Here is a 14,482-nt window from a genome sequence, read left to right as displayed (position 1 = left end):
TATATTCTTTCTGTTCTTGCGTAATTGATTTGGTGATATTCAGTGTTTCTTTCTGTAAGCTTTAAAGCACTTAAACAAACAAAAAATTCTCTTCACAGAATTACTGGCTGTATTCATATATTTTTATACTCTTATAAAAGAGATTATAAAATTAATACATGCTATCATTTTCTTGAGGAATATTTAAAATATGGAATAATTACACATTTTTTCTAGCGTAGTTCAAAAATAGACAAGGTTTTACGAGTAATCATGATTGGTATTAGTAGTTACTAATTATTAATTTAATGGCTTATTGATGTTTAGGGTTCCTTAGAGTTTCACAGACATACTGTAATCTGAGACAAATGCATATTTAATTTTTTTTTTTCAAATAGCTCAAGTCTGAAGAGATACAAGGCCCTTTAAAAAAAAACAAACTCTGGAATCATGTTCAGACTATGTTCTTGGCAAAGGTGTTTTTTCTGTTTCCCCCCATTTTTAATCTTCACTTCCATTGGTATCATCTCATCTTTGAAAACGTAGACGTACCCTGCATTATAAAACCACAAATTATAAGCATATCTGAGGCTGCCCTTGCATCACCGTAAGGAAACAGAGAATGAACAATGTGTGGAAATGTGCAATATGCCAGAAATTCATTCTACTGATCTCAAATTTTGATAGCCTGGCAGAGCCCTTATCAGACACACTCAATTTAACTACGCCCATTTCATATGGTTCTGACAGCAGAGGGTACATCTTCACTGTACAGAAATCCCCAAAAAAGAACAAAAGAGCCTCTGTTTTTCTTTTAAAATTTTATTTTTGCTTTCTCATTCCTTCCTAATGCTAAAGCAATTTGCCACGCTTGTCCTTTTTCCTCCACAGTCTTTCACAGTGTGGTGAGAAGTATCCTTTGGTCCTTCCAGAATAGCTGCAGGAAACAGTCTTATTATTTTCTGTGAAGTACAGAGATTCCCTGAACACCCCTCATGTGCATAATCAATAAGGGTATGCTAATTTCTCTAGTTAGCTGCAAGACAAAAATTAGTCATGCTGGGTAGCTTTCCCATACAGAGGAATGCTATTAACCTGGATAGCTGACCAGCTAGTCATTTTTTAAATGTAAAATGCAATGTTTTTCATTTCATCTCCATAATCATAAGTGTGGTTTGGGCTAAAATTACTAATTGCAGAAAGGACATTGCCATGGTGTCCACTGGGACCAGTACAAGAATAGCAGTGAAAAACCTGTTTATTATGTTACTAGCCCATATGGGAAAAGATTAGTTGCAAAATAAGATGTATTCTAATACCATGGCACATTGATGTGGATGCCCATGAACCTTTTAAAATTCAGAGTTTAAGGGAGTTTTCCCCCGCTAGGGTTCAAGGTAAATTTGCTCTCTGCTTATTTTAAAGTCTGTTGCAGAGAATTCTTTTGATAGTAGTTATTTTGGATGGAAACAATAGCTTCACATAATACATTACATATCACACATTTCCTGAATAAAACCAATGTTAAAACCTTGTAACAATATACCACTAACCCTTGACTTTTACAGACTAAGACTATATGTAGTTATGAGGGTCCTAAAGCATTATAATTATTTTAATCTACAGTGATAAAAGAAGATTTATTTCCATATGTATTACAAATCCATGTATGAAGCAGACCTCCATTTAGTTCACTAGTAACTGAATGTCCATTTTCAGCATTGCTAGATACAATCTAACATGTGTAAGACTCTCATTAATGCTTTTCCAAATTAAATCTTTTTCTCTTTTCAAAACCTTAATTAAAGGCTTATGTCCCCATTTATGTCATTATTTATAGGCCACTTAGCTCTAATTTTTGTATAATTTAGACAGGGGCAATGTTACTTTGTACTTTTACTTAAATTATATAAAATCATTATAAGAGGGGGAAAGGCATCCCCAAGAGAAGAAATTTCAGAAAGAAATGCACTCACTTGCTACATGTTGTAAGTCTGTCCTCCCTGTAGATTTAGATAATTTTCTAAAATGAGAAGTCTTAAAGAAAGAGAGCCCCAGCCTCCTATCTATCACTGGAGAAAATAAAAATCATTAATGAAATTAATGAGATCATATACTTCATCATGCAGTGGAGAGAGATGGCAATTTTAATATGCGTATTTTAATTTAAATTATGAATATTCTCTTCACCTACTGTCACATAGTCTGAAAAAAAATCACATATGCTAATAAAACACCAAATAGTATCCCATTAAAATGGTCCAATGGTGATGAAATAGCACAAATAGTACAATAATTACACAATTTATCATCTTATTAAGTTCTGCAAAATGTTACAATTTCTACATTCTTAATTGAACTATTCTGTTCTAAATGCTATTTTGATGCTAATAAGAAGCATGTATATTTTGCTCTCCTCCTGAAATGTTTTTCTAAATGGCTAACTTTTCTAAAGGTACTGCCTCCCAGCAGTTCTGCCTCCAAAGATCACTTCCTGTCTCACTTAGGTTCATTGTGTGTGTGTGTGTGTGTGTGTAGTTTTTTTTTTTTTTTTTCTTTTCAATGAGCTTTAACATCCAATTGGAAAAACATTCTGAGAAGAAATATATTCAGAATTCCAAAAGAAGGACACCCTCAAATATTGAGTTTAATTCTGAAAGTATATATGTATATTGGTCAGTAATGAATTATGTTCTCCCTTTTTCCTCCAGTTTCCTTCATAAACTTGCTCCTCCTTGCCTTTTCTAATGATAGTGGTTAACAGAATATAAAGGGTAAAATGATATTTAAGTTACCTGTTATAGACTTATATTTAGTACAGTTCTTAACTACAACTAACTCAAAAGGTGGGCATGAGTGAAATGCACTATTAGAAGCCACTCAAAGTACTGAAAACAAACTTAAACCAAAAACAGCCCATAATTATTGCCTGTGAATCACCTGCTACTTCTTACCGAAAGGGATATTACTGATTTATACCTGTTCCTGGTAGAGCAGTGGCTAAAAAAATCTAAATCTGTAACCACTATTCTCTTCTGAGCCAAACATCTTGGTTTTGTGATCACTCCCATCTTTGAAATGCCTTGCCATGTGAAGATTATTCCACTGTGTCTGTCTTGGGCAAATTTTAAATCACGAGTAGGCAACCCCTTACCCCAGGAAGCTTCCCACACTCAACAGTCTCTCAACACTCAAGCACTGTGTGATCAAGAATGATAATTAATGTTAATTTCAGCCTATGAAAAATGTGATTAGCAAGGGGAATCTGCTGCCAACAGAAATTAGACCCCTTATTTCCATAGGCAAGTGGATTTTTTAAATTTCTCACCACTTTGCATAGAAATCTATTTGTATGGTTAGACTCAACAGGTAGGCCATTCTAAGACACTCCCCCATTTCACATTCCTTTGCTAATTCAACCGTCTCCTTCAAATTGAAAATTCCCTCTCATGGGTCATCTGCTCCTCATGGGTCGTTAGCCCAGGAGAGCTGAAAGAATGAGGAGCCTTGACTACAAGCCCAGTTTCCTGACAAATCCTGAGACTACATTTAGCATTTGCTGTTAAGCACATAAAGTTCTGACAAGGAACTGACAGGTAGGACTGCATGGTGGTTCTTGTTTTCTCTCTTAAATATACTTGGAGAAAGATGATGGGTAAGCTTCACAGAAAGGAAAGTAGGGAAGGGAAGCAGGGCAGTTACACGCACACACGCACACACACACACACACACACACACCCCACCACCACCACCACAACACACATAGTGAAAATCACGGCTACTCTTAAATAAAAATGTGGTTTATGTATACTTGGAATACTGCCTAAACATCTAACTGCCGGGCACTAAGAAAAATATAGTAGTCCTTGGGAAGGTCTGGAAAGGATGATTATAACAACATGGTACACTTTGAAAATTGAATTACAGCAATAAATAGGGAAAAGGAGTGCCCACTCTAAAACTGAAATCCTTTGTGCCCTTCAAATGATCACTAATCCTCTCTGAGTCTCCCTCTTTTTTTTTTTAATCTGTAAAATGAGGATCTTGTTCTAATTATTAGATTCTTTAATTTATAATTTCATAAACTGGTGGAGATTAATCACCCACATTCCAGCAGGTAGGCTGGTAGGGTACCCCTATAAGTTTAAAATGGGTCGATTTAGAAAAACCTAAAGGAAATGCTATCTTACATAACAGGTGGAGGAAAATATGGAACATATTCCCATTAAGAGTTGGTATGGGCTGAACATATAAACAAATTTCCTTATGTTTCTATAAATGAAGATAGAAAGTTGTTGTTGGATTGTGAACGGGAATTAAAATGTTTGGGGAATGTCTTCCTCAGTGGGTCTTTTGGTATCCTTGTCACAAACAGATCACTGAGCTTGGTGAACCATGGAAGGCAAATAAGGAACTTGCTAGCCTCACTAATGCTCATAGTGCTTTTCCTCTCTGCCATCCCAAAATGTGCACTACTAGAAGCAGAGCTCGTTGAAGAAAGCTTTTACCCCCATTTCCTAACTTTCTTCCTCTGGAGGTGCTAACAATCAGGGAAGCACCTGCAGAGCAGACAGCTGATGGGAAAGTGATAGAACATGGCCTTTGGATATTCAACCCCTTCTTGTGAGGTTCAAGTAGCCATCCACATGCTCTCTTAAGTTTGCCATCTTCTGGCTCTCAGTATGTACAGATTAAGCACCAATTACAATCTCCTATTAGAACTGCAGTCATAAAATGTAAATAATTGTTCTTATTCCATTAAATATGAAAATAGGAGGTAAAAAGTAAAAAGCTAAATTCAGCTCAAGGTCAATACGCAACCATATGACTTTCTACATCATGAATATAAAATAAGGGTTTCTCGGCATTCAACTTGAGCCCCTGAGCAAATCTACCAACAACCACAACCTCTAATGTACGTGCCTGAACAGAACCATTGCATTCATTGCACAGTTCGCCTTATTATTATTGGCTTCCCAGCTGACTGGCAGGGATGGATTTTTAAAAAGCTATTTCAGGTCATTCTGCCAAGGACCACAGGCTTGATATTGAGGCAACATCTACACTGTCATACTCAAACAGAAATTTGAGAATAACAAAGCACACCCAAATAAACACAAATCTCAAGCCAGATTTGCTGTGCTTGAACCTCAGTCCCATCACTTGTATAATTACTCATTATGTCTGTTTCTCCAGGGTCCTTATCTCTAAAATGGATTTAACAATGGCACCTACCCCCTAGTGTTGTGAAGATTGTGAAATCTAGCGCACCTAGCGCATAGTATAGAGTAGTTTGCTGTTTTTATCATTGTTGATATTATTGATACTGTTATTATTACTGGTGCTACTAGATTGGGAAGGTGGACCTAGGTTTTAGTTCCAGTGTTTCCACTTAAAATATGTTTAAGGAAACTTATTGTATCTTAGAATTTTCATTTGTAATGTTATTAGATTCTCGCTAGAGTTCCATTTGATTCTACACCCTTCAGCATCTGGATTCCAGCTGAACTATAAGGGAAATATTTTTGACCTGAAAACTCTATAAAAGTGTGTAGCTGCTCTAGTTCACTAAGCACACATCATAGTAACTTCATGTTTCATTGTAGAAGGAATGAAAAATATCATATCATTTTTTTAGACTGTTATAGTGTGGGAAAGGGTCAGGTTACCTAAGTATATTTCTTTACTCTTATTAAAATTTGTAGTGGAAGTCACTGACTCTGGAGGAATTATATATTCTTAGACTTTAATTTTTTTCCTTACAGTTCTGTGCTACTGACCTTATTACATATTAAAAACCAAAGCTGTTATCTCCAAAATCTTATATAGAATTAGGTGCCCTATTAGTCCTCATTTTTAGAGTTGAGGTTACATTTTGGCAAATATGCTCTTATAATTAAAACTTGTAATGTATCCAAATGATAGAATAGGAAAAAGTGGAATGAAGAAAATATATATGTGTGTATACACATAAGCACACATATACATGTTATAGAATCAGCTATTATTCTAAGGATGGCAAAAGATCTATTTAACATAATAAATAAGAACTTACAGTAATTTTTTGTTGCTGCAGATAAAAGAGGCAAATGAAAACCTGCAAGAGGGTGAAGAGGATACAATCGTAGATTCTGCATTTCAGAGCCACATCATAGGTAAGAATTTATATACTGATACATCTTTAGCTGAGATATTTTCTGTATGAGACCTTCTTTCAGACACAGTGTGTTCCTACAGACCATGTCTTATGCCTCCCACTATCAAGACTGGGTCTTAACTTCTCACACAAGTGGTTACCTTTATCTTCTTAGACATTGGAAGCACGTATAAAAATAAGTGGGTCAAATCAGAACCTTTGAAGAAAACATAGGTGATTGCAAAAGAATTGCAAAGCAAACTGATGAGAAGTGAGTACTTGTCAATATAACATGAGAATAATATTGAGTATAAATATTAGTTGTCTGATGAGAAAAGCAGCTTTGAATTGATCCAGTTTCTCTAGTGATTGTCTCAAGAAGCACCTTGTGCAACTACTCTGTTAGAAATGTGGATTGGGGTGGTGGCTTTCTTAAATTGAATATTTTAAATTGAATAATTTTTATACCAGAAAACTAAAGGGATTAGGTACATATGGCTTGCCAAGAGTCTTCAACTCACTTTCTTTATTATTTCTGTTATAACCCTGTTTATTAATAGTCCTGTGTCTGAAATAAGTTTGATTTGTCAGCTATTTCTTAAAATTATGCATAACCCTAGCTTGAAGGAGCTCAGGTGCCCAACCAAAGGGACTCTGCTGACCTGTTTTCAGCAGCCGGGAAGTAACTGGTAACCGGGAAGTAAGCTGTCTGTGACTGTGACCCTTGCCAGGAGATGAAAGAGGTGATGACTTCAACAGCTCTGGGCCACCTTGCACACCTTGCAGAATTAGTTGTTCTTCAGGCTCTAAAAAAAGGCTATGAATGTAAGCATGCTGATTATTTAGCTTTATGTAACACACCAAGGCACAATGCAGTCATTTCTTCAAATCACATTTGGGTGTAGTAGACAGTCCTGAATCCCATGTTCTAGGACAGGACAGCCCTGCAGATTTCTGGTTTCTGGTATAATCAGTATCCACTGCTCTTGCCTTTTCACACGAGGACCATCAGCTGCCAACCCTCGGCATCTCACTGCTCCGAGTGCCACTTTGCCACACTTTACGGCTGATTTTCTAGGATGCCCAGCAGTCTTCTGCAAACCATAATTTACAGTTTATCTCAGAGAGTTATTATGCCACAGAGCTTAATGCGATTGGCACACAGTTATTATTCTTTTCATTTGTAATTGCAAATACCAAAGTCTTGACAAACAGCTGAATGAGCATAGTTTGAATAAGGTTATTATTCCAAAAAGACATCCTTTATTATAGGTGTCAATGTAAAATGCTTAAATTCATATCAGTTCTGCACAGTTAACTAATCAGCAAATTAAATGTTGTTAAACAGCCTTCAAACGTGACACTGTGTAAAGCCCCCACTGAGTCATCATTTTTCGTAACAAGGTGTTCTTGGGCCTGTAAGACTACTATGTAAACTTAAAGGCTGGATTTTCTTCAAGAGAACTAAGGTTTTTTTAGTGACTAGCAATTCCTTTGATCTGTGCTGTTCAACATGATAGCCAGTAGCTACATGTAACTATTTAAGTTTCAAGTTGAATTAATTTAAACTATGTAAAATTAAAACATTATTTCTTTAATTGTACTAGCCACTTTTCAAGTGTTCAATGGCCACGTATTCTATATTGTCTATATGAACACTTCCATCATCAGATAAAGTTCTTTTGGAAAGTGCTGCTTTAGATTACTCTCATAAAAGTATATTTCAACCATGTTTCTGACAGAGAGCCCTCGTGGGCTTCACATAAGTGTAGACTCATCTCAAACTAGTGGAGAACTATGTGAATAAGTTACTAATGGCTGCAAGTAACAACAACAACAAAACTAACTAGCCATTATTAAAGTAATAAAGTCATTTAATCATCTTGTTTAATTAAGAGTCTTCAGAGGAAGGGAACAAAAGAGGTATAGCCATTTAACAATGTTATTAAAAGCCCTGAGCTTTTTGTGCTCATGTTTGTTGCCTCTGATTGCAAATTGATTTCTGCCACTCCAGGCATTCCACCCACATTCAAAGCACAAAGTATAAGGAAGAGTATAAACTCCCCAGAATCCTCCCCTATAGACTCCACCTTACATGTCACTGGTGAGAACTGGGTCATAAGGCCAATCCTAGCTGTAAAGGATGGTGGGAAGGCATGTTGCTTTCTAGCCTCTTGTGGCATGAGGTAGAAGGAAGAATGGTATTGAGAATGTTTCCTGGGTTAACCAGTCAATAATATCACCACAAACATTTTTAAAAGTTTATCTATTCCAAAGCTGAATGAGACTCAACATGTCAAGTAGTTATTTATCTTTATTCCATAAGAAGGACTGAAAATATACTTTTTAGCACTCAGATAATCCCAACGTTCTTCATTCTGTCTAAACTAAGTATTGCCACATGTCTTCACAATATTTTATAACCATAGAATATTTCCAAACATAGCTAAGCAAATCTCAGTATGTTCTTCTAACCAAGTATCAGCTAATATCTTTGACAAAGAAGAACAATCAAGAAATTTATGAATCTGAATGTTTGCATGTCTGTCATTTACAAATAATCATGTTAGTTTAATCAAAATTTTATTAGTTGATTACAATACAACATATTGTTAATTAAACTTTCTTTATATTAAATTAAGGATTCATAAATTAAATAAAATAATGAGTTTTTTCTTTAAAATTACCCTATTAAGTTTCAGAATTCTATGTTAATAAGCAACAAGCAAATGACTAGCCTTGTCTAATAGAAGTATTAGCACAAATGTTCATGCCCACCATACTTCTAATTGTTCTTATTAGTTAACTAGTATAACAGATTCATCCCATATATTATACTTATTATAAATAGGACTAAATAATCAGTAGGAATTCAGATAACATTGTCTCATATTAAAAACATAGGCTAGTGATAGCATCAAAAATAAGAGTATTTGGAAATTTCTTTAAAAAAAAAGAAAATGTCTTTTGAAGAATTTCAGGAAGAAGCCAAGTTGAATTGAGGGATATCCAAGAAATCAAGGGTGCATGGTAGACTCATCAAGTGAAGGATACATGTTATTTTCCCTAAACCTAAAAAAAAGTTACAAAAAGCAATCTGTCCAATAGCCCAGTAGGCAAATGTTCCAGTGTCCCATGGCTGAATGGAACCTGTTTACATTCCCCCATTGGCTAGGTGTGCTCCTACTTTCTTCAGATGGAATCCTGTGGCTCTATCACCAGAGGAGAGCACGACAAAGAACTAGGTGTAGGCCTGAGGTTCCAGCTTCCTTTGGTGTAAAGTTGTCTTGGTGCTCTCTCTAAACCCAAGAATGGCCTCCAAGGAATCTTTCTGGTGTTCTCCTTTCCTCCCCAGGTGGTCTTGCCAGGGGCTAATGTATTATGCAGGATGGTAATGGGTGCTCAATAAGTAACCCTCTTTGACTTTCATAACAGACCACATACCAATTTATTGGTATTTTCCTAGGATGTTTTATTTTCTTATTCTATCTTTTCCTAGACTTTAGCTAGCTAATATCCTTAACTAACTCATTCCAGTGGAGTAATAGATTAAACAGGTACCTTTTCATGTCACATGTTTGCATTGTAACAAGGACTCCAGAAAAGTTTTTCCTCTAGTTAAGAGGAACTCTCAGGAGTTAAAGTTTCAGCATTCAGATCTCTGGCATGAGCAAGTTACAGTGTGATGAAGAAAAACAATGAACAGCACAAGAAACAGTGTTAGGAGGAAAAGGTATTTGTCATATAGCCCTGCTTTTGAGAAATGGCCTGCCCGAAGACTAAGAAGTGAGATGAAGATAAACTGAGCCACATAGAGGAGAGTTGGATCACCAGGTATGATGGCCATTTTGTCTCTGTAACACACAGACCTTGTTCTTGTAACCTTTTATCATCCAACCATAAAGCATCTAATCCATGGTAATAATGTGCCCAGCCTGGAGTTTGGTAGAGACAGAAGGGATAGAAGAGTCATATGATACATAAGCTGTTATTGTCAAGGAATCTATACACTGGATTCCAGTGAAGATCAACAAATGGAGCAGCTTCCTCACCCAGCAAAAGGAAGTTCTGCACTGATATCAAATGTCTGTGGCTGTGGCACTTCAGGGGAGAAAGGACGGTCTCACAGATTCTTGAATCATATGCCTCCGTTATATGGAAAACAAGAAGCAGGACCTAGGTGCTTATTTCATCTGAACAGAAGAAACTCCAGAACTACTTTATTACATTAAGGCCCTAACACAATATGGCCAACAGAAGATATCCATATATGGATCATACAGTTTGAATTATCCAGGCCAAAGTTGTTTTTAAACTCAAGACTGGATTTCCCTAACTGTTCATATCAGTAGTATTAGGTTCAATGGGAGTGAAAAAAAACCCTAACTACAGTGGTTTAAATAAGAACAGGAATTCATGTGATGTCACACATGACAGTCCAGAGAGCTGATAGGACAGTGCCACACTTTTCATCTTTTGTCCCAAGATCACTTCATGGTTCAAGATGTTTGTTGAGAAATCTTCCCTGATGTTCACTTTCCAACCAGAGGAAAGAAGAAGGGATGAGGAAGGATATGTTTTATCCCTTTAAGAGCACTTCCCAGCAATTGCCCCATCCCTTCTGCTAACAGATCATTAGCCAGTACTTAGTCACATAGGATGGGAAACATTGTTCCAGGCAGGAGGCCACATGTCCAGTGAAATAAATTGGAAGTCATCTTAACCCTGGAAGAAAGGAAGAGTGGATGTTAGCAGACATGTAGCAATCTCAGCCTACTGCCCACCATCCAAAATGATCTCCTTGGTAGGAACACAAACAAATTCTTACTGTCATTTAAGAAAGCCATAGGAAAATAAACTTGGAGAGCTGTTGGGGAAGATATAATTAATTTCAATGACGTATGCTTAGTTTCTCTTTTGCATAATCTGAGCTACCCACTCACTGCTCTCTATTCATAGTTAACCTTGAGTAACTGTTTGAGAAAATGTATTGAACTTGGATTAATTTGCCACCACCATATTTATGAATAAATATGTAATCGATCACCCACCAAGTTCAGAGGTTCAAATAAATCTGTGGAATACAATGCATCTAGAATTTTTATTTCTTGAAAATTAAAACAAATAGGACAGCAGGACTTTTAGTACTGTAGCTGCCAGACAGTTAAAGTCCTTGATAATTAGCTGTCTTATTTCAAAAACATTACTATAATTTTCTCTACTGTGAAAATGTAAAAAGAAGTTTAGAAATTCAATATACCAGAAGTGGCATTCATCTTAAAAATGAAATTAAAGCATATCTCAGGAAGTTGATCAGAATTTCACAGCTTTTTGAGTGGAAGGCTATTGGAGTCAAATGTCACATTTTGAATGGTGTGCTGACATATTTTGGCTTAATTGTAGAAAATATGAGCTATTAATAATTAAAACACAATGTGAGTGGGAAGTACAAATGCTCTCAAAAACAACTTGGATAGATAATGTTCTGTTGACTACTGACAGACTGGCACCAAACTCAAAACTACTTGGATAGTAATGGCTATGAATGAGTAATAATGGCTACATAATTTGGATCTCATATTAATACTTCCCAAGACTATGATTTCTGCATTTCCCAACACACAAAGTGATGTCTAAGAGGTACAATAGAGTAATAGAATGGGCAAGGAAATTTCCCCCACAGCTGCACTGAGTTCACCCATTAAAAATTGTAAGCGACAGACTCCAAAAGGGGAGCTTTGCATCTTGGCAGCCTGAAATATAAACTCTGCCTGTCAGGAAGATAGACCCATGCAAACAGGATCATGTGGTTCCTTCTCACCAAGGACAGGAAATTGTTATGTATCTACTTGATACATATACACTGAGTATCTACTTTGTAACAAACACTGTGCTTGGAATGTTACATGCCTTTCTCCTTGTTTCTCATTTGTTTGTAGCTGATTCTCTGTTTTTGCCCTCATCATGCTCCTTATGTGGGCTTTTCGCTAACAACCACAGACATAGTCATGAGATCAGGCTTTAATGCAGTTTCTGTATTTTGTGAGCATATTGAATTCTAGTCTATGACTTTCTTCCTCTAATTTTTCACAGGGGATAGAAAATTGTACACTTACAGAGTTAAAAGCATGACTTTTACTCCTATGAAATATTTACTTTTATAGATTGCACCAGGGAACTGAGTTCTATTTAGTTCAACAAGAATATATTGCACATCTTCTACAAGCTATGCCCTGTGTTAATGCTAGGGACACAGATGCGTAAGACACACTCTGTGAATAGCTAGTAGGGAGACAGAAGTGAACCAATAATTATTATACAATATGTTCACAGATAAGAAAGAGGTTGTGCTCTGGCATAAGTATGAGTGCACAGAGCAGGGTGTGGAGCCCAGCTTTCGTGAAGCTGGAAATGTTGCTTTTCATCTGTAAGGAAAAGACAAGAGTGACAGAGTAAGATATTAAAATTTAAGAGCATTTACCATTTATGCCAATGGTTCCTAAACTGCGCTACGTATCAGAATCACCGGGGAATCCTCTAAAAATGCTGATGCCCAGCTCACTCCCCATAACAATTACGTCACAAGGTCTAGGGATGGGAGCCAGGAATTCGCATTTTTCTAAAAATCCCCAGGTGATTCCAGTGTTGGGCAAAGTTTGGGAACCACTGTCCTAAGGGATAGGATTCACCACCAAGTGGGAAATGGATGTCTAAACTGAAGGGGAGGAGCATGAGCAGAGGCCTAGAGATAAGAACATGGCATGCTGTAGTGGAGGGGAGACATTGAGAGATGAGCACAGCGAGAGCAGAGGGTAGGTTTTGAGGATGAGGAACAGATGGAGCTGGTTTTGGAGAATGGAACTGGATCATGGAAACCTTGAAAGCCAAGCTTGGATGTTTGAACTTTTTTCTACAGAGAATAAATACACTGTGGAGATTTTTAAAAGGAGACCAATATGATAAGAAGCAGCCATCCAATCAGTATGTTGACCATGTCTAAACTTTTAAAATAAAAACACACTTTCATTTTTTCTTTCTCAGCCTTGGAGCAAATGAATATGCTAGGCACCATGTTTTCTCATCAGTGGTGTGCTGTGTTAGTCATGTGTGTATGTAAAAGGAGGGACAGCCAGGTTATGTAAGGGTCCCAAAGGGCTCCTTGCTTCAAAGATCCCTTCTGGCAACTACAAGGAGGTGTCTGACATTCTACAACTCCTGTGGATGAAGGTCCTCAAGTTGCTTATTATTATTCAGATGACCTCTGGAAAGAACACAGATTCTGTGTCACTGACTAATAACGTTAGAGCATTTCTCAGGTTAGTACTAGCAAGGCCTCCACGGAAGGAGCCTTGAGCTGGATATATTCTCCTGCCAGGGAACTGAGAAGTCCAAAAAGGAGTATTTTGGTGTTTAGAAAAGGTGAGCACGGCATCCTGCAGAAAGGAGCTCTGCTGCCAGGAGCAGAGGCTAACATGAGCCCTAGGGATGGTGTGAATTACGGGTGCGGGAGGGGAAAGGGCCCGCTGAGCAGGTAATAGGGGTACTCATTAGACACAAAAGTTTTGCTTGTTCTTCCCCAAGGCCTATTGCTCAAAATACAAGGTTGGGGAGTCTGAAATAACTGTACAGTGACCTCTTTTTGTACTAACCCTCAATTTTGCAAAAAGCAAATAATTCACTTTAAGTATAAGAATGTATGTGTGATTTATGGCATAGTGAGGAATAGGTGGGGTATCAAAACAAAGTTGAGCAGGAGAGTGCCTCAGCTGCTAAAACAGAAAGCTACCCAGTATGACAGAAAACTTCAAAGGAAGTAAGACAGTGATAAATGTTATACCAATATCTAATCTTTTTTTAAGTACATTCTATTGATTATGCTGTTACAGTTGTCCCAATTTCTTCCCCTTTGCCCTGCTCTGCCTGGTACCTCCCTTCCCTCCAGCAATCCCTGCCCCCTTAGTTCATGTCCATGGGTCATGCATTTAAGTTCTTTGGCTTCTCCATTTCCCTTACTGTTCTTAATGTCTCCATGTCTACCTTGTACCTAGCAGTTGTGCTTCTTAATCCCTGCGCTTTTTCCCATTCTCTCTCTTTCCCCACCCCTCTGCTAACCCTCCATATAATCTCTGTATCTATGGTTCTGTTCCTGTTCTAGTAGTTTGCTTAGATTGTTTTTTTTAGATTCATTTGTTGATAGTTGTAAGTTTATTATTCTACTGTTTATAGTGTTGGTCTTCTTTTTCTTTTTTAATTAATTAATAAATTATTTTAATTTGTTGCTCTATTACAGTTGTCCTATTTTTCCCCTGTTGCTCTCCCCTGTCCCGCCCATCCCTTCTCCCACAGCCAATCCCTGCCCTGTTGTTC

The 14,482-nt window shown here is 37.1% G+C and overlaps 1 protein-coding gene across 2 annotated transcripts in view; it reads left to right on the top strand.

The window, feature by feature from the left end:
• Nucleotides 1–14,482, top strand: part of NCKAP5 (NCK associated protein 5) — a 1,035,979-nt gene that overhangs the window by 919,093 nt on the left and 102,404 nt on the right. For both annotated transcript variants that reach the window (XM_090279418.1, XM_090279420.1), the window contains one exon: nt 6,056–6,134. In XM_090279418.1, the coding sequence (XP_090135544.1) occupies nt 6,056–6,134 (79 nt within the window). The remainder of the gene's footprint in view (nt 1–6,055; nt 6,135–14,482) is intronic.

Source organism: Furipterus horrens, unplaced genomic scaffold (assembly GCF_987537825.1).
Source record: "Furipterus horrens unplaced genomic scaffold, mFurHor1.1.pri manual_scaffold_1, whole genome shotgun sequence".
NCBI classification, from domain to species: Eukaryota; Metazoa; Chordata; class Mammalia; order Chiroptera; family Furipteridae; genus Furipterus; species Furipterus horrens.
The sequence above is the reverse complement of the archived record's forward strand: the minus strand, read 5'-3'. Positions and strand labels throughout refer to the sequence as shown.